This window comes from Artemia sp. Qi Xiang Cuo, chromosome 2, assembly GCF_049724085.1.
Source record: "Artemia sp. Qi Xiang Cuo chromosome 2, ASM4972408v1, whole genome shotgun sequence".
Classification (NCBI taxonomy): Eukaryota; Metazoa; Arthropoda; class Branchiopoda; order Anostraca; family Artemiidae; genus Artemia; species Artemia sp. Qi Xiang Cuo.
This window is the reverse complement of record NC_142795.1, coordinates 73,468,038-73,490,289: the sequence shown is the minus strand read 5'-3', so window position 1 is coordinate 73,490,289 and position 22,252 is coordinate 73,468,038. Positions and strand designations below refer to the sequence as shown.

Genomic DNA, 22,252 nt, shown 5'->3' with positions numbered 1-22,252 from the left:
CTATTTGCCTTAAGGTAAGCATAAGAAATGTCCGTCTAGTTTTGGAAAAGGGGAAACACAGCCCCAAAAAGGGTGCAAAGGAATTGCGCTGAAAAATAAGTTGTGTTCCGGGATTTTTTTTTATGAATCAGTCTCATTGACTCCAAATTTTGTATAGATGCTTGAATCTAGTGGTAATACATTATTATAAAATAGATTGATAATTGGAGGTGAACGCTTTAACTGCTAAATAACCAAACGCTTTAACTGACATTGACATCTAGTGTCGGCTCCACGCACTAGCAGCCATTTTAGCTGTCCCGAGAACCACAAAATTAGGGGAACGGGAATATCTTGATTGCATACTACATATCATTTTAATCTTGTGGGTAATGTTTGCTAGTAGATTATCTGGGAATGTCTTGGAAATTTTATTAGAAGGAGTATTAAAGAGAGAGAGAGAGTAAAAGAAAGGAATATGGAGATAGATAGAGAGAGGAATAAAAAGAGAGAAAACAATTATGGGAAAAGTGTAATAGTAAGTGATGAAAGCGCATTTTATTAGGCTAGAAGAACCTCTGGATTTTCAGATAATCTTAAGTCATTAGCTAGTTTTCAGAAATTTTTGGGAATAGTTTTTAGGTCATGACTTAAGGCAAATTATACCAATTTTGATTTAAATATCTCTAGAAATAAAAATATTTAAGTATATGCTTCTTTTCCACTCAGGATTCCCAGTCAAAAAAAAGTTTAGTATTTTGTCAGAAATGTTCTGCTTCAAAATTCCATTGTACTTCCTAACATCTTACTAGAATAAGTTAATTTAACTAGTATTTTAACGAGCTACAACTTGCAGCATTTCTTCTTAAATTTTGGATATTTATTCAATAAAATTTCAAAAAGTAAATAAAAAAATTAGTTTTCTTTCGAAAGCACAAAGTAAGGTCTCAACTAGAAATCCTTAGAAATTACCCAAAATCCAAAGGACCTGCTGCTCTTTAAGCTCCCTATAAAATCTATATTTACTTTCACAAATAAATTTACTTTTTAATTTCATTTCGGCCAGTTTTTAACCTCTAATGAAATTGAGCTTTATCAGTTTAAGAGTTTTTTTATGTCTCCCCCCAATAATGGCAGTTTTGCAGCCCCATAGGAAATTTTCTGATGGCACAATACGCCTCCTAGTTTTTTAATTTGCTGGTTCAAAATTATCACCTATGTGTAAAACCCCCCAAAATAAACAATACCCACGATAATTTCTGCATGTCTTAAGATTTAGCGCTGCTATATAAGCAGTTCCTACAACATATTAAATTAATAAAAACACGTTTTTTCTACTGAAAGTAATCCTCAGGAGATCCCCCCCCCCTGAAAAATGTCGGTATTCCTCCCTATTACTAATAGGCTACTATATGTAAACAATAAGACAATTTCATAGCTTGCGGCCCTTCCTCCTGGGGTTCTGGGGGTCATATCATCTCCAAAGACTTAGTTTTTGTACCTTTCAACTATACTGAACAAAATGGTTATCTCAAAATTTTGATCCGACAACTTTTGGGGAAAAAAAGTGTATTTTAGTCACTTAAAACGAACACTAAAACTATTAATTTCCGTTCGAATGAGCCCTCTCGCGATATTCTAGGACCATTGGGTCGATACGGTCACCTCTTAAAAAAAAACAAATAAATACGCATCCGTGATCCTCCTTCTGGCAAAAAACACAAAATTCCACGTTTTTGCAAACAAGAGCTTGGAACCTCTAAAATAGATTTCTCTGATATGATGAATATGATGGTGGGATTTTATTAAGATTCTATGACTTTCAGGAGGTGTTTTTCCTCTTCATCGAAAATCGTAAATTTTCTCAGGCTCATGACCATTGATCGGTAACACTAAACTTAATGAGTACTATATATTTGGAATCAGCATAATAAGCCAATTCCTTTGATACATAAATATTAATATAAAAATTCCGTTTTTTACAGTTTCGGTTACTATTGAGGCACGTCACTCCTTACTTACAGTTCGTTCCGACGAACTGTTTGATAAGTCTTAGCGCTGATATTTACTTGCATTAAAAAACATACAATAAAGGTAAAAAGATGTTTTGCTTTATAAAAATAATAAATTTTTAAGAACACATATTTTTCTAATGGAAAATCTGAAAATAAGTTAGAAATACTACTTGGGAACACAGCAACATAAACTACGCTATAATATTTTATAGCTAGATAAAGAGCAATGTCACGTTTTAAACTGAATAGAACTGGAACTCAAAAGAATGATTTGCGCAGTTTCAAATTGGTACGAGCCTAGTAAGGTGGTGTCATTAATGATCAAGGGAGGAAGGGGTCTTAAGAAATCCAGTTGCACTTTAGGTCCAATTAATTACATAATGAATACTCTTTGTTCAATTCCTGTGAGCAGTATGAAAGTAAAGTTAGTCAGTTCAGGCACGTGAACTAATAAACTCATGAACTGATAAGGGTAAACTCATGATAATTGCAAACAACAGGCAAAAGAAAAAAAAATAACACAGGACTCGTGGGAAAACATTGTAAAATATTGGCGATTTTTGTTAATGGGGCGACAGCCGAGGCCCCACTTATTGTTTGCGTGAGTAAGGAAATTATAATTTAAAGCAATTTCAAGCCACCCTCAATGTAAACAAAAAAACGAAAATTTTTTGTTTAGGTATTGATCGAAAAGTAAAGTTTTGAAAAGAAAACAAACGAATATTTTTAGCTCCTAGACATATAATAATCCCTATGAATTCAATTGTCTTTCAGTTATTGCTCCGGAACAGGAGTTTCTGTGTTTATTAGACCCATGTTGCTTGACCCATGTCCCTTATTAAACCCATGCCCCTTTGAAGATTAAGACAAGATCTTTTACCCGCTCTGGAATTTGATGAAATTATTCTTTATGTAAACACTATTAGGTAGCTGTATAAATATTCTCTTTAAGCACCTTAAAAAATCCGCTCTCAGAAATATTTTCTTGTGCCCGTGGATGGAAATCCTAACCTTAATATATAATTAAGCACTTTCTGTGTCAACGTCACCAATATCAAGAAATACCTGAAATTTGTGAAACCTGGAATATCAATTTTGGTCTTGTGTTACTGCAAGTATCTAATCAATTTCACGTACCTCTTATCCTGGACTTTCGAAAGGCTTTCCAAGAAAAGTAATCTTTTGCTTTTAATTATTGGTGGATCTGGGAATGTGCTGCGAGGTCGCACAACGTTAATGAACCTGGGTCGCTTATTATCACAATGAACTTCTCTCAAATTATTTTCTTATGAACCAAATTTAACCATAAGCAAGGTTAAGAGCTGTTAAAATAGACCTTTTATTGCATTGAAGTTCGCTAAATAAAAAAAAAAAAATCTAATGTGTTGCACAGTTTTTTCTAAACTTAAAATAATTAGAAAACGTCACTTTGAAGCCTACTCTTCACATCAAAGAATTATGGGCTAGATTGAAAGTTTTTTTTTCAGATAGCTTCCAATCATTTATGGTAATAGAAAAAAATAGATCACCCAAGTAGGCTATTAGAATTTCACTACGTCGCACAGTTTTTGTCCAAACATTAAATGACTTTGCCACTATATATGCTATAGCCCACAATGCCACATCAACCCCTATTGGTACATTCCGCATGAAAGAGGTCAAGGGCTATATTCAAGATTGCACTAAATGTCTCTCATAAAAAAAGATAGTTTATATCATGGAGAAAATAAACCACGCATGACAATTTCTCTTTTGACTTTTCCTCCTTGCACTTTGTAACTGAAAAATTACCTGTCCGGATAAAGCATATTCCTCTTTAAAAAATGTGGTATAATGTTTTGATTTTGTTCAAATTTTATGGATCGAACTTTTTTCCTTTGTAACATTTTAAAATTTTTCAAGATTCACTGATGATTAGTTACTATAGTAGCAAACACAATTAAAATAGATGGCATCTGAGTATTAAACATGGCAGTAGTAAAAGTCACAGATTTCAAAGGAATTCGCAAAGCTGGTATTGTAGCAAATTCAGTCATTCAATTGATTGAAAAAGGTAATTTTATTGACATTATTTATCTAGTGAATCCGACTTAGAAGTAAGGGCTAACCCTGGCCAAATTTGCCTGCAGTCTTTTTTTTGTATAATAGATGGCGTTACTTCGTTTTCTTGCCGAGGTTAAAAATATCAGAAAACTTGAAATATCCTGTTTGATGTTAAAAAAATTCCTTTTTCCTTTTTTTAAAGCTTATGTTCCCTTGAAAGGTCCAATTTAACAAGAAGCCTACAACTGTAATTTGCATCAAAAAAATAAGACTGGTGTATTCATTTGTATAAAATCCATCTGATTACTGAGTTAGAAATATTGCTTAGATTTTTCCCTAGAGAATCAACTTAACTGACATACATAATGGGAAAAACTGTATTATCAAATGCTTCGGTGAAAACCTTTAATAAATTGTTAGCCTGCAAGAAAAGTGGCCCAAAACATAAAAGAAAGAACAGAATCTTAGTTTATACGTTGTGGGATTGGAAAATTTTAATGAACAATTGAAAAATATTTCTTTTAAAAATGTGCAGGGTGATCCTTATAGTTGGCTCATTCATGACAGAATTTGTTTTTGTAAAAGACCTTATTTATCATAGCCACCGGTGGCCTCAACCGACGAATCTAGGAAGAGGGGAAAATGTCCCCCCCCCCAAAAAAAAAATTGACGCCACTGTCAGCTACTAGTTATTTCCTTAGCCTTGCATGTATATAACCACATACAAAAAGACAAATTAGAGGTTCAAATTCTCTTAATTACTTTACAAAACATATTTGGACCAAAATTACAGTCCATGGATATAAATCATAGGCAGCGCAGTCGCGCTGCCAAAGTAAAGAACGATGTTGGCAAAATGTGTTTTTGAGGAGGTCACTCCCCCACAATCCAGCAGGGCAAAGGTTTTAAGTTATGCCCTGGGGGCATATAAGAACGATGTTGGTACAATGTATTATTTATTATTTTTTTCCTTTAGACCAAGGCACTTCGCATCGAAGAAGTTGTCATAGAAACTTCGAAAAGGGCTCATTCAATTGGAAATTGGAGTGGCCTGTGCCCTTTTTAATAGTCGAAAGTGATTGGAAGGCAACTAAAACGCCTTCCACGCCCACCATTTCCCGAAACACATCCAATCAAAATTTGGAGATAGTCATTTTGTTCAGCATAGTGATTTCCAGATAGAAAATATGTTTTTGGGGTGGTAACTCCCCCACAACCCTCAGGGCAAGGGTTTTAAGTTATGCCCTGGGGGTATATAAGAACGATATTGGCACAATGTATTATTTTTTTCCTTTAGACCAGGGCACTTCGTGTCGAATAAGTCGTTATAGAAACTTTGAAAAGGGCTCATTCAATTGGAAATCGGAGTGGCTTGTGCCATTTTTAATATTCGAAATTGATTGGAAGGCAACTAACACCCCTTCCACATAGAAATTATGTTTTGAGGAGGACACTCCCCCACAGCCCTTACAAGGGTTGTAAGTTATGCCCTGGGGGCATATAAGCTTTTTACAGAAAGGGATGTCATAGAAACTTCAAAAAAGGCTCATTCGATTCGAAATTCAAAGGGATAGTGCCCTTTTTAATAGTCAAAAGTGATTGGAAGGCAACTAACACCCCTTCCACGCCCACCATTTCCCGAAACACATCCCATCAAAATTTTGAGATAGTCATTTTGTTCAGCGTAGTTGATTTTCAGATAGAAATTATGTTTTTGAGGAGGACACTCCCCCACAGCCTTCAGGGCAAGAGTTGTAAGTTATGCCCTGGGGCATGACTATATAAGGTTTTAAGGCGTATATAAGGTTTTCATAGAAAGTGTTGTCGTAGAAACTTCAAAAAAGGCTTATTCAATTGGAAATTCAAAGGGCTAGTGCCCTTTTTAATAGTCGAAAGTGATTGGAGGGCACCTAACCCTCCTCTCGGGATCTCCATTCTACCAAACAATCCAAATCAGAAGTTTAAGATACTCATATTGTTCAAAGGAGTTGAAAGTTCTGGAAAATAGGTTTTTGAGGAGGACAACCCCCCCCCTCCCACAGCCCTCAGGACAAGGGTTGTAAGTTATGCCCTGGGGGCATATAAAATTTTTTATAGAACACGTTATTGTAGAAACTTCAAAAAGGGCTCATTCGATTGGATGGCTAGTGGCCTTTTTAATAGTCGAAAGTGATTGAAAGGCAACTAACATCCTTTCCACGCCAACCATTTCCCCAAACACATCCAATAAAAATTTTGAGATAGCCATTTTGTTCCACGCAGTTTCAAGTTCAGGAACTTATACCTTTGAGCAGGACATTCCCCCCACAGTCTTCAGGACAGGGGTTATAAGTTATGCCCTGGGGCATATAAGTTCTTATTGAAATCTTGGTCGTAGAAACTTAAAAAAGGGTTCATTCGATTGGAACTTTGAAGGTCTAGTGCCCTTTTTAATAGTCGAAAGCGATTTGAGGGCAACTAACCCCCCTATAACGCCTACTTTTACTCCAAACACATCCAATCAAAATTCTGAGATAGTCATTTTGTTCAACGTAGTTAAAAGTTCTGGAAATTAGGTATTTGAGGATGACAACCCAACCACAGCCCTCAGGGCAAGGGTTGTAAGTTATGCCCTGGGGGCAATAAGGTTTTTTATAGAACACGTTGTCCTAGAAACTTCAAAATAGGCTTATTCGATTGGAAATTGAAATGCCTAATGCCCTTTTAAGAGTCGAAAGTGATTGGAAGGCAACTAACACCCCTTCTACGCCCACAATTTCCCCAAACACATCCAATCAAAATTTTGAGATAACCATTTTTTTCCACGCAGTTTAAAGTTCAGGAAATTATGCCTTTGAGCAGGACACTCCCCCCACAGTCTTCTGAGCAATGGTTATAAGTTATGCTTTGGGGGCATATAAGGTTTTTATTGAAATCTTTGTCGTAGAAACTTGAAAAATGGCTCATTCGATTGGAAATTCAAAGGGCTAGTGCCCTTTTTAATAGTCGAAAGTGATTTGATGGCAACTAACCCCCCTCTCACGCCCACCTTTTCCCCAAAAACATCCGATTAAAATTTTTAGATAGCCATTTTATTCAACGTAGTTGAAAGTTTTGGAAATTAGGTCTTTAAGGATAACAACCCCTACCCCTCACAGCCCTCAGGGCAAGGGTTGTAAGTTATGCCCTGGGGGCATATAAGGTTTTTATGGAAAGCATTGTCGTAGAAACTTCGAAAAGGGCTCATTCAATTGGAAATTCAAAGGGCTAGTGTCCTTTTTGATAGTTGAAAGTGATTGAAGGGCAACTATCCCAACTCTCACGCCCACTATTTTCCCAAACACATCCAATCAAAGTTTGGATATATCTTTTTTGTTCAACGTAGTTTAAAGTTCTGGAAATTGGGTCTTTTAGGATGATAACCCCCTCAAAGCCCTCAGGGCTGAAAAAAAAATACAAATAAATGTGCATTGTCAGTTTAATATACATATACTGATATTTAGTAATCAAAATGTTAATATTATTTGATTTATTAAAGTTATAAAAGTAAAAACATTTATATTTTTCCAGTAAAGTGCAAGTTATGTTCTGGCCTAAAGAAGGCATAGGGGTTTTGAGCCCAACTTATGTTAATTTCTGCTCGTTTTGAGTTTGACTCGGTTATTTATTGTAATTTCTGTTCGTTTTGGGTTTCATTTATTTATCGATGCTGATTCGATGTAGTTTCACGCTTGGTAATTTATTTGATTTTATTTTTGCAAATTGTTTTTAATGGAGTTCTGTACTTTTCTTTGAAAAACCTACTTGGTGGAAAAAGTTGTTTTTAATTAATTGTTTAAAACATCATAAAACATGTCAAAGATGATGCTTTCTTGAAATTCACGAAAAAAAAAAGATTCACTGATAGTCATATTTGCATTTTTGAAAAACTATGAAAAACATGCAACTTGTTTTTGATTGCTTAATAGCACTGATCGATAATTGCTGAAAGAATGTATTAAAGCTAAGCTAGGTTAAGAAGGATAGTATTTTTGACAAAATACTGTCGCAAAATTTTTAAAGTTTTTAATGAAAGATGTTCAGACACAAAGAAGTTTTCAGACCGTAGTATACTTTTGGTCCAGACTTATAAAGTTAAATCAAGGAAGCCGAACTGGAATCAACTCCAAGAACTGAATAAATCAAGCTACAAAGAGCTGGCCGATGAAGAAATGGTTAATACCAAGCAACAAAGTTCCTCATATCCTTGAGTGGGTTGCCTTAATTTCCTTAATTTCACGGGTAAAAATTTGGTGAAACAAAGAATGTAAGACAGCTGTGGAAGCAAGGAAGAAAGCCAAAAATCGATTCCTGAAATATCTTTGCTCTGAAACACTTTTAGTGCTGAGAAAAGCTGGATCAGTTGCGAAGATTGCTGTAAAGATGTGAAGGCTATTTTAGACCATGTGTCAATCTTGTACTTGACATCTTGTAGAGTGGATCTAGGGAAATGGGAACTTCTTTGTAGGGTGTAATGAGTGAAGCTTTGAAGAGATTGAGATGCAGGAGGAGCGTACATAGCTGTGTTGGCCTCAGGCGGCTTGGTGCTGCAGTGAGTTGTTAGTAGCAGTAGTATTTGCTTGAATTTGAAAACAAAAATCAAACACAAAATCCTTTCCTCTTCTAAGGCAAGTTTTCAAATATTTCGTCAGTCACAAAATCCTATGCGTCTGAACTTACCATTACATTTAATTTTGTCAAGAAGTAAAAGCTCTCTTTAAACCATAAAATGTCATTTCCTTTGATAAGAAGTAGCTCGAAAAGAATAGCTCGGTATGAAAACATGAATATATTTGACTTTAAGTTGGTAGGCCTACTGGTGAGAGAAGTTTTCTTTCTGTACCCTCTCGTACAGCTTAAAAAACCTGAAAAGACAATTCAGAGGTGTTTTTGGGTGGGGGAGGCAAATAGAGAACTTGCCCCGGGTGCAGAAATTTTAAGGGCGCAAAATTTAAAATAAATAATCTAGTGGTTATAATCATTTTGTAATTTTTGAAATTTTATTTTTATTAAAATAAGGTAAAAGATGCTATATATTAATGAAAATAATTAATAAACTATCAATTTATTAATAAAATAAAAGCAAATTAAAAAATAAACAGTAATCAAATGATGATAATTAAATAATTAAATGATAACGAAATAATGTATTAAAAATAATCAAAGATAAATTATTTATAAATTAGAAGTGTTTTTAAAATTCGGACTGAAAATTTTATGGGAGACAGGGGGGGGGGGCGCTAACTAAGATTTTCCCCCGGGTACAAGATATGCCAGAACTTCCACTGAGACAATTATGCAGCAGTTGAAAGTAGGCTAAAGAATGAAACAAAATTTTTAAACGGTGGATTGTGCCGGTGGTTTTTTATTCCGACACAAGCAGTAGTTCGCTCCCCATGCTCTTGTTTAAGTCAATTTAATTTGCCCTGGAACATGTACTTGACTGCTAATTTGAAGATAATAGTTTCTTTTGTAATAACATTTGATATGTATGTATGCAAGTTACAAAACAAAAACTCACGAAACTAATCAGTTTTAATTAGATGCTGCAACAACGTAGTTGCAGCCAAAATCTTTTCTATTATATCTATTCTATTTGTTCTTTTCTCGGTAATTTTTCCTTTCTTATTTGATCTTTTCTATTTCATTATCTTTTCAATTTTTACTGTTGCTGAGAGCACAAGTACCCAATTTTATATAGTCCTGGTTGAACTTCCCTGAAGTAAGGATGCTAGGACTGTTTAAAAATTTTTTTAGTTTTAATGATCGTATTTTAATGTGATTATTTTTATGTAATCGTATATTTTACTTTTATATTAGTAGAGATGACCCTAAAGGTCCGAATATTACCACGTGTTTTATGGTTTTCTCACTGAGAATGAAAAAACAGGATTTTTCTCACTTGAAAAAACAGGAATTTTCTCACATTTATGGTTGTTTCTTGGACGGTTGAGTGTTGATAAATTTATTTGATGTTTTTCCTGGATGTCAACAGCAATTTATGTCTGTTTTATGGTTTTTGTCAGTGAGAATGAACAAACTGAATTTTTTTCACTTGAAAAAACAGGAATTTTCTCACATTTATGGTTGTTTCTTGGACGGTTATGTGTGTTGGTCAATTTATTTGATGTTTTTCATGGATGTCAACAGCAATTTATGTCTGTTTTATGGTTTTTGTCATTGAGAATTAAAAAACAGGAACTTTCTCACTTTAATGGATGTCAACAGCAATTTATGTCTGTTTTATGGTTTTGGTCAGTGAGAATGAAAAAACAGGAATTTTCTCACATTAATGAATGTCAACAACAATTTATGTCTGTTTTATGGTTTTTGTCAGTGAGAATGAAAAAACAGGAACTTTCTCACTATAATGGATGTCAACAGCAATTTATGTCTGTTTTATGGTTTTTGTCAGTGAGAATGAAAAAACAGGAATTTTCTCACATTAATGAATGTCAACAGTAATTTATGTCTGTTTAATGCTTTTTGTCAGTGGGAATAAAAAACAAAGAAGCAATTCTCCAGGAATAGATCCAAGTCATTAATACTTTGCCACGGAAACAATTTTAAAACTTCGCCTAGAAACAATTTTCCAGTAATATATTCAAGTCATTAATGTTTTCTCCTCGGAAAAAATTCTACTGGTCGAACTCCAAAAGGTAATAATAAACATTACTATGGAAACAACTCTCCAAGAAACATCATAGGGATGAATAGATTAACACGGGAGTCAGGTTTCTTAGTAATTTCAAATATGACAGCGCAGAGATGCCAAAACAAAAGGAACACGCTGAAATTACGATTAGGGGTTATTTGGGCGAAACCGTTTTAGACATTTTAGGGAATTATTTCGGCGAGAACAGTTAGAGACATTTTAAAAGAGGATTTTAAAAGTTGATTTTAGAAAAGTATTTGAGGGTGAAACTCTGTGGTCGTTATACTACACAAGTTCCATTTGAACAGTGTTGTGAGGTCCTCTACCGCAACCCCAAAGGTTCCTCATACCCCACCCCAACCCCGAAGGAAGACCCCTGTCCTCAAAGGTCCCCCAGGCTCCCAAAGAGCCCCCGGCTCCCCAAAGGTCCTCCCCCGGTCCCCAAAGGTCCACCGCGCTCCCCAAGGACCACTCGGTCCTCAAGGGCCCCCCCCCGATCCCCAAAGGCCCTCCGCGGGCCCCCAAAGGCCCTTCCCCGGTCCCCAAAGGTCCACCGGACTCCCAAAAGACCACCCGGCCCTCAAGAGCCCCCCAGACCCCCAAAGGCCCTCCCCGGGCCCCCAAAGGCCCTCCTCCGGTCCCCAAAGGTCTCCCGGGCTCCAAAAGGACCACCCGGCCCTCAAGGGCCCCCAGACCCCCAAAGGCCCTCCCCGGGCCCCCAAAGAGTCCCCTCTCCATTTTTTAATACTTTTTTAAGACCATTTCAGAGCAAGTTACTTTCTCAACGTACATCAAAAACACATTTAGTATTACTGATAAATTAATCAATCAACTTACAAGTAAATATTTTTTGATAAATCAACACAGATAAAGACTATAATCAGACAATTTCAGAGCATGTTAATTTCACAATGTCACTCCTGAATACCTATTCAAGATCTTGTAATTTTAACCCACTACTATACTGTATTGCTTTATGTATACCGAAAAAAATAAACATACTTTTATAAGGCAATTACTGAACAAGTTCCTTTCCTAATGTCCCTCCTAAAAAACTCTTGAAGGACTTATATCTTTCAAACAAAAATATACTTTACAGCTTTTAGGATACCTCAACACCAAGACATACTTTTCAAAGGTCATTTCAGAGCAAGTTACTTTCTTATTGTTCAAGTCCCCCCCCCTCCGAAAGAAAAACAACTAGTGCAACCCTATTACTGACAGAACAAGTATGGATCAGCTATTTCAAGTACGAGCAAAACTCCTAGTGGCATCGGCCGAATTAATAACGGAAAAATCGAAAATTGAAAATATGATAGAAACCATACTTAAATCGCTTATCGAAGTCAAGGCGTCCCAAGAAAAAATGAACAAGAAGATAAATGAGATCCTAATTACTAAGCAAGTAGACAAGTTAACAGAGGCCCAATTTATAGAGGTGAAAGAACAAATCACCAAAATCCAGAACGAAATGGAATCAATTAGTGACACCGCAATTGTCGAGGGATACAATTATCCCGACCAGATCCTAAAATTACAAGTATTGTACGATAAATTGCAGGTAATTGGAAAAAAAGTACAAGATTACAAGAATAGTACCATCCTGTCCGCGGCAATGGCAATACAAGAACTCCTAACACCACAGAGATAAAAAATTTTTGAAATGCAACATAAGTACGACCACTTGAAGTCACAGAAGGAAATAAGTAAGCTGCACCACGATATCGTAGAGAAACAACTCGAAGAGAACCCTGTCGATATTAATAAGGAACTACAGAAACAGAGAGATTTTTGCTCAAATTTGGAACAAATGGTTGCAACATGTTTTACCGTTGAAATTGATCTACCCCTCAGCCCCCATTTGGAAAATCTTCTTACTAATAGTTACAACGAAGGATCATCCCAACCTGCATATTTTGCGATTCCAAATCAGACTCGTCAGCATCACATGAAACCCCAAGTGGAAACTAATCAGCAGAATCCTCCAACGGATAATAATATAATTACGAGGAACCAGTACCCTGACGCCCAAGAGAATGTTATTACGGGCCAAGATCCCTCAGAAAGCTATGAGCAACAAGGAACACCCAAAACCCAACCATCGCCGGAAGCCGCAGAAAAGTAAGAAATGCCAGACAAGAGAATAAATCGAGCTAAACGAAAACAAAAAGATGTGAAAATTCTTCCTCGTCAAAATCCCCTTCTAATACATTAAAATAACTACATTTTATAGAATGTGACGTTTAGCGACAAAAGATTAATAAATAACCAAACACTCGAGCGAAAACTAGTTAAACTAGATAATTTTGTTTTTGCTAGAAATAACATATTTTTTCCTTAAAAAATAAATATATAAAAAAATTCACATTACAAATTAAATTTTAAAAAAAAAAAAAAAAAAAAAAAAATGCAATGAATAGCCATCCTTATATTAATAGGAATAGTTAAACAGCATTTCGGATACCCCCCAGTGTAGTTAAACCTGACGATCACACGGAATCGCTTAATGAGGAAATTAACTTCAGGTCAAGAGGATCCAATCCGTGTCCTAGGGGCGGCCGCCTATCACTACATAACCCCAGTCCACTAAATTACAAAAAAATTACTTTTAACTCAAAAAAGAGTATTCTGATCGGCGATTCAGTCGGTTCTATATATTCTCAAATTCAAGTTTGTGGAATATTTATTTTTAATCCTCATGCCTACGACACAATCAAATACGGACCTCCAAAATATACTAAATTTAATCAAAAGAAAAGATGACCGGAAATAACCACAACCGCAACTTAACGTAAAGGCTATGAAATAACAAACAACTTAAAATATCACAAAAAAAGTATACACGCGAGTTATTATTGTATTAATCACCCAGCTAAGAAACAATTAGGAAAACAGGTAATTAGCGGCAACATAATAAGCAAGCTTATCATGGTTACTAGATAGTTGAATGTGTACATATATATATGTATATATATGTATATATATGTGTATGTGTAAGAGAGTAACAATACAAGGCATGATTTACCTGCAAATAAGCATACGATAATTAACCAAATTATAGATATAGGGCCTCTGTCAATCCAAATAACAGAAGCAGGCCCCAGTCATTATATGAACTGAAAATTCTGCAAAAAATTAAACAATCGAAAACAATTCAAACAAACAATAATGGTAGATTGATAGACTCGCTTACGTGTTCCTCCGAACAAAACCACGAACTCCAATGCATTCCAAAAATTACAAAAGCTAAAACAACGAACTTTGGCCCTCCCCCCCCCCCCATTACAACCCCCCTCACCCCTGTGCGTACCTCATCTGTTTGTTTTACCTCAAAAATGTACGTACCACAAGTGAATACAAAAAATTTATTTACCCTAACGTGCACCATACGTATTAGTCGGCCTCCACTCCAACCCAAAGGGTAGGAAATACGCTAATTTTCCCTTAAATATTAGTGCAAATTTTCATTATTGTAGACAAAGAGTTATTAATCAATCAGAACAACATAGCCGGCCTTATCATTCCTTCAAATCCTTTCCTAAATTTAAAGAATTCACAAACCAATTTCCCGAAATTTGAAAGGAAAAATGACGTTGTGATTCTTCAAGAAAAATGATACTAATTTACCTCAGATGTCAATAATCGCGTGTACAATTCAATTGAACCCCAAGTAAAGCATCGACACGATAAGTTGCAACAATAATCAAAGCCCGTAATTTCCAGACATAGTTCAAACCACTAAGATTTATGATAGTATAGTCAAACCACATAAGCATAAAGCCCTCGAGTTAAATCGTCTTCACTTTTCATTTTTGCACCCGTGTGATATCGTGTACTCTGAGTTAATTACATACCTATAATTGACAGCCTATTCGCCTAAAAACTAAAAATTAGCTTACCATACTAAAATGTTACTCAAATATCAAACCCTCACAGAAAAAAAAATGACCCTAATCAAAATGAGGAGATTATAAAAAAAAAAAAATATATAATAGCTTGCCATCAAAAATTGATATCAAAAATATATCCTTAATTATATATATTTTGTCGTATATTACTTATAGAGCGGTCGGTTATAACAAAAAACAAATAAAATAGTACAAGTTTCCATTCCGGAATCTAATTGAATAAATGAAATTAACTGCTAGAAAATTTATATAAAACGAAAATGTCTGCAACCTAAAAAAGAAAAAAGAAGAAAAAATGTTTCGCAAGCAAAACGTAAAAATAAATCCTACATAAAAACCCTATAGAACTTAAAGATAAATCAAAATTGTTGAACTTAAAATACTAAATTCCATAGGCAGACTTCAGCCTATAGAAACGTAATAGAACATTTTAGTAAGGGATAAGTCCTTTCGTAGGAACTAAAGATTGCTCTTTTGTTTCCTGTTTTAGAAGTCTCGACATCTTTTTCAGATAGTTGATCATATATTGGTCATAGAATGATGCAGTACAATCAAGAATATATAAAATAAATATAGAATTCTCTTTCAAAAAGAAAAGTATTGTCAGGAATTCAACGTAAAATAACCGTAAGTGAAAAGTAAACCAAAATTGTAAAATTTAAATACCGATCTCGGGTATAAATTTTGACCCATAGTGGTGCCATATAATCCGTGTCCCCAGAGGTGCGTCCCCAGACAAAAAAAAGACAAGAACAAAAAAAAAAGAGGGAGACAATTTGTCTAGTTTAATTCCTGTAATGGCGTAGTCGAACGCTAATTAACATATCTTTAAGCCCGGTATGAAACAACCGCAAATAATATTGCTTCGATAGGTAATTCCTGCAATATAGAAACTAATTTTGTGTCATTCGTGCAGATTAAACAGCTTGAATAACAAAATAAACTTTCCTTAATCAGGAAAAAACGCAAATATTTAACAAGGTCATATAATGACGTACCTGCGAAGCACCACTAAGACAGGCTAAAGCAAAAAAAGAGGAATTAATTAATTTATATTTTTTTTACTAGTGATGTCCCTCTATAAAAGAAGCGCTTCACTCTCAAACACAGCAGTACCACGAACAAAAACTATACCCAACGTCCAATGCAATTAAAACAGAAATTGTGTAAATAATTGTAATTGTAATTGTGTAATTAATTATATTAAAAACAATGACGCTATTGCCATACAGCCGCCCAGGGACTAACGAAACCAATCATCAAAAAAAAACTGCAAATTGTATCAATGATTATAGAAAAATGTGTAGCAATAAAAAAAAAAAAAAAAATATATAGAGCCGCAAGATTAGAATAGCAAAAAGTGCCAAATCTTTCAATAAACCCATTCGCCAAAAATCCGAAAATCAGCCATACGTCATATGCATCTATATATGTTTGAATCCTAAAATATTGCAATTGCAGAAAAATATAAAAAAAAAAAAAAATGAAACTGACACAGTTAACGACTCTAGTGGCAAAATTATTTTGCCCCGAACGACGATCAATAAGCCTCAAAGGAGGACATTCGCAAAAAGAAAAGGGAAACAGACTTGCCAACCAAAATATAAGGAACTATAGGAAATAAACAAATTTCAGTCTAACCCTGGAATAAAAAAAAAAATAAAAATGTAATAATAGCATCCTTATTCAAAAAAAAAAATAACCAAATATAAGACCAATACAACTCTGCCTTGTTGCAGCCTAGTAGCTTATTCACAAACCAGATAATAAAACGCTAAGAAAAAAAAAAAATTTCTCCCAATACAATTATCGCGTATAACTGCGGAAAAACAATATTTACTAAATTTTTACTAAACTTATAAATGAGCCACGGCCTTTAGTCAGAGTTAATCCCTACTCCCCCCAATATGGAATATAATATTGTAAGTCACACATGTTTTCAAGAGCCAAGTCTTGTCCACTATCGAACAAGTATACTTAACTAAAACCAACAAGGCGATAATGAGCTTATATACGATTAATTCAAGGGTAATTTCAAAGACAATCATGCGGAAGTTAAGTTGTAAAGGAGAACAAGCGAATAAATTGCAGCATCTGTAAAGCGCTACTGCCCTTTGCTCTGAGAAATGTTTCTGAAAACCCTAAATCATAAGATAAATCAAAGCTAAATTTTTGAATTCTCTCCTTAAATCGAGTTCCGACAGACGAAAAACCTAATGAAAATTAGGAACTTTTTTTCGAGTTCCAAGAAAAAAAAAAATTACAGATATTATAAGTAACATTATAACAAATTTTTTTAGCCCCCCCCCCCCTCAGTCGGGCGGCAACGTAGGTGCATCAAAAACTAGCAAACACGTAGTTATTTTAATTTTTATTTGAGAAGTTTATAGGAATTAAGTTAATCTGGCCTATGACGAAAAACGAAACTCTCAAGTGATAACGCCACGTGGTAGAGATGTGAAAAGCATTATAGACTAGTGTGTTGTTGACGAGGTATGTACCGAATTTTGACTCCCAAATCAGTATCCTTGTGTGTGAAGACTATACAGCTAAAATTTACTTGATGATAAGGCTTCAAAGCCTGTATATTTGGAAGTCAAGTTAAAACTCAATTTTCAGTGGCGTTAACACAGCCACGAGAACAGAATAAGTTGACACCTGAGAAGTAAATAAGTTTACCTTTAACTCGTGCAAGCGGGAATTTTACTTTAACTAACAAACTTTCGTATCCCATCAATTTAACATTATTTTAGAGTATGCTAAAATAGGGAATTTATCCTTGTGTAATTTAAAAGGAATTAAGTAAATAGCAAAGCGCGACTCTTCACACAGTTCGACGTGAACCAAATAGCAACAGTAAATAGCTACCGAAACAACAAATTAGATACAAGTCGCATTCGATATAAAACGAATCAATCCCCTTAATTAAGTATGTAGAAAGCTACATAAATAAATTAATAAATATTTTAATCAGAGTAGACGGAACTAAACAAAGTAATAGTGCTGCATAAAGTAGTAGTAATTCTTCATGCGCTTCGAAAAGTTATGAAAAAAAAAAAAAATTTTCTTCTGAAAAAAAAATACTTAAGGCAGAATAAACAGACCCTTAATTAGAAATCGGTAGTATAACCCTATACATTCCCAAGGTGGCAATAAATTTTTTTTTGTATAAAAAGTGACCCGCAAGAACTACCCTAACTCATCTCTACCATAGGAAAATCAGGTGACGGCAAAGTGGCCGTGATTGAATACGAAATGAAAAAGGAAACGAAGTCTGATGCGTGGAGAATACTTTACTCTGTAGACCTTCCCTATGGATTGTTTGGGGGAGGCGTGCAGAGTGAGAGTATCTCTTGCGAAATACAACCAGAACCGAAAGAAGAATGTCATAAAGACTAGTAAAATCAACTATCCGACCCGCTAAAATTATCCTACCTAACCCTCACAATTTAAAATGTAATAACACGAGTGACCATGCGGGAACCTTAAATGAAGATGGGCAGGAGGTCCGTTGCGTGGGGACTACCTATTAAGAGCGTGGGCGCACAGTTGATTGTTTTTTGGGCAGACGCACTTACAAGGTATTTCTTGACAAAGAACAACTCGAGCAGGAAAAGGAACCCAAGGATACCAGTAAAATTCATGTACCATGAATTAGAGGAGTAAACTACAAACAGCTGGAAATAATAAAAAATATTGTCGAATTAAAGGCACCTAATCAATCCAGTACCATGCCTTAATCATTATAGCCTTTTTCATATTTGGTTAATTTATTTCATTATTACTTACAAACTTTACATAAGAAAACCTTTCCAGATACGGTGTGTAAGTATACATCGACCACAGGTGAAGAGAAACGCCGGAACACGTACCCATAGGGTATGTGCTTGTATTGAACTTAAAATCTAGTTAGACGATCATAATAACCATGATAAGATTCCCAAGCCATCAACAATTAAATAATCAGAGACGGGAAAATACAATCTTATGGAATCTTAAGATAAGACATAGCGTAGATAATATTAATGCTCCGTTAAGGGAATGGGCACATATTGACAATTTAATGAAAGAAGAGGAACTTATTAAAGAAGTAGAAAATCTTGACTGTCCAAAATTTTATTATCTTCTAAAATCTCAAAAAACTATGTTGGAACCAAGAATAGTCCTAAGATTAACGGCAAGTCTAGTGCTATATAATTTTAGCGCACGTGCGATGACCAGAACACTGGAGCAAACTAGACGAAATGCCAATCTGGCCTTCCGAATCTTAGTGCAACATATCCCAGAAACAAAGTATAGCTCGTTGGCTAAATATATTGCCAACAATATTTGGTACGATCAAGATAATAATAATATAACTACAATTTGGCCCATTAAGTTTCTCTCCATATTAATAGACCAAGGACGCATGCTAGAAGGTGAAAACTTTCTTAAAATTTTATACGTCAATTGTGTAAATAACACACATCTAAATCCGATAAACCCTTCAATGGGATCTGCAATTTTTCAGGTTGCCCCAAGAGATTATAAAGACATAAAGAAAATAACCCTGAATCTCTTTCAAGAAGATGAAAATTTTGGAAGAAAAATAGTCCCTGTATTAGACGTGATCGTGCTTGAGCAATTATGCTGTTGCCAATTGCACGTGAATTTAAGCTTCTTTGTGGTAAAAATAATAAATAACCCATTGCTATTATCTCAGCTGGGCCGGCAACTCATTCGTCAGAATATGCGAAGGACCGATATAAAAGCCGCTCTGGAAGGCCGGCACCTCCCAAACCAACTTTTAGTGTACTTAATGTACCTAAATATGCCTGAAAAAGGTGAAAATGACATAATATTTGAACTTCAATTTCTCAGCCCAAATGTTTCTTCATGGGAAGATTATCGACTTCTAGATATGCTTAAATCTCCAAATTCAAAGGCGGCACTGCCGGATGAAGCACCCATATTGACATTAAAACCCAACCTTAGTGGGAAAAACTGTATATATAAATAACCTTGTTAAAATGAATGATGAAAGAACCTTATAATATGACCTGGAGTGTTATAACCATGAAAATCGATTAGTATCAAAAAATGCATTATAAACCAGTATTGTGTTGATATTTATGGAACTGCGAATTAGTGTAAATGTCACAAGGTCTAAATACATTATCAATATATTGACAAAAAGGTAGTTTCTCGAAAATCTCTATACTTTTAAGACTATAATACGACCGCAAAGTCTTTAAACTAGAGTACGGGACTTTAGGTTAGTAAATATGTTCGAACACCCACAGCGCCATGTGCACGTTAGCACTGGTTAAAAACTTTTAAAACTTCAAAATTAATTTACATTGTTTTTTTTTTCACTCAGAAATTGTTAATATTTAGCACATATGACTCGAATTATGGTGTAATTAATAAGTAACCGATGTATTTAGGAAATGCCGGTGAAAAGTAATTTGACCTCGACCTAGAGTATACCACGATCATAACCAATCTTGACGAATATTATTAACTAGACAGAGACCAATAGAAACTATCTTTCATTTCAGAACAATGGCCAAAGCAATTATCGATACGGAGTACATATGTATCAGACATGCAAAAGAAACTGTCATACACTTGGCTGCAATGATCGTCGTGAATAAGTCAGGGGAAGAAGTCTTCACGAAAAAATGAGATGTTAGGTATGATTTAAGGAAGTTCAACGTAAAATCTTATAAATTCGGTCTAAATCTCGCAAATACCCCAAAATCTCGACCAGCGAGAGGCAAATTTGGAATCAAGTACAACGGTAGAAAGGGAAAATACCTCCATTTTATTCAACACGAAATTAGGGAATTACAAAAGCAATATAAGATCCGGTACTGGTATGTCAAAGGTCCTTGCCAGTCAGCTTTATTACTCCTCGACAAATGTAAAAAACAAAAAATGGTCTGCAAAATTGAAGGGAATCCAAACTGTGTTAAATACCAAGGAAAACATGACCCACTCCGAGAAATAAAATATTACAAACAGTACTTGTACAATCCAAGGAGTGTACTATATAGAGAGAGAAGAAATGAAATTGTGTTTAAAAGAATTAAAAATTATCAGTCAAAATCAAAAGTGATTAAGAAAACAAAAAAGCTGAAACAATCAAATAATTAAAACCCAATTACTCTTACGTTAAAGATATTAAATCCTTACGCGAAGGAATTAAAATACCTATCCCTCCAGCGTAAGACTCAACAGTGTAATGACCATAAGCAATATAACACATTAAATGACACCCATTTTTATTATTACCTTGTTTCCTTTGGCCCACAAAGATTAGTATAAGATAGTAATAATATAATAACCACCCCGTCCCTTGTGCCCCCCCCCCCCAAAAAAAAGAGAAAGAACAACTAATAAAAATCTGAGTCCTCGTTCAAAAATCAAACTAGGAAGTCTTTCTATATAATGTATAATGAAATATTAATTCCAGAAACAGCAAAAAGGATGTGGATAACAAAAGTCATAACAATCTTCATTTCCCAAACTATAGCCCAAGACATCGTAAAGCATGGAATAATCTTCAAACACGAGAACTCGTTACTTGCAAGCCACAATGCCTGGAGAATATTTATGAAACTGGATCCTAAACCGTTTGAGACCTTGTTTCAACAGGTAATTAAACTAGAGAAAAACACCGATGAATTAAGGAATTCCATATTCCAATTTTTGAAATCAGATAATAGCTTGCAAACCACAAAAGACATGCACCATAAGGACAATAAAGGAAATATACCCCCCATTCTTCCCAAACTAAAGTCAAAATTCATAGTGGACGATTTTGACAAGAAAATGGCAGAAATCGACAAAGCTCTAGGAACCAACAATATAGGAAACAGGAGAAAAAGAGAATTAAGCAGTATTGACGGATCCATAAGAGAACATACCACAGCAACATATACTACCGATTCCCTCTTGGCAACTTCTAAGAAAAATAAACTCACTGATGGGAATTACGCTATGCTAAATGAATTACCGAGCCTGTGGACCTTCCTTAAGGACATATGGCAAAATCATGCCGAGCAAAATGTCACGAAGCGACTAATATCAAAACTCACAAAGGAAAAGGATTACGAGCAAATTATTAACCTGAAGGAAATAAAATTCTCAAATATACAACAAAATGATTAGAACAAAAGGCCTACTGAAAGGAAAAGAGAAGACACCCAAGCAACCACGCCTAGATATGAAACTTCAGTAATAGGCATACAATCTTCGATGCCGGAAACTACGACAAGTAGAGCCCCAGAGATAACCGCACTTAGAAAGGAATCACCTAGAAAGTTGACTACAATAACTTATTTAAAGCCCACGATACTTACAAAAGGGACGTGGTCAACTGGACCCATATCGTACAGCACCCAGTCAATTGGCGTAGTTACTATAGGCTTAAAAGCAAGACTCCAAGTAAAACATACCGAAACACAAACGACAAAGGTACAGGTGTTTCACCCAACAAAAAAGAAAGATAAAACTAAGAAAGAGGAGGAAGACGATTACCCACACAAGAAATGTTGGACAATAGACGGTAAACGTACGTGTGCTAGATTAGCAATGGCCGATGAGCCAGCAAAGGAAAATATCGAACCATTACCTGGGCTAAACGAGAA

At 35.1% G+C, this 22,252-nt stretch overlaps 1 protein-coding gene across 1 annotated transcript in view; it reads left to right on the top strand.

Moving 5' to 3' along the window:
* Positions 1 to 12,373: 12,373 nt before the first annotated feature.
* Positions 12,374 to 22,252, top strand: part of LOC148955595 (uncharacterized) — a 60,033-nt gene continuing 50,154 nt past the window's right edge. The window contains exon 1 of the mRNA XM_089107721.1: positions 12,374 to 12,831. Coding sequence (XP_088963847.1) covers positions 12,374 to 12,831 — 458 coding nt within the window. The remainder of the gene's footprint in view (positions 12,832 to 22,252) is intronic.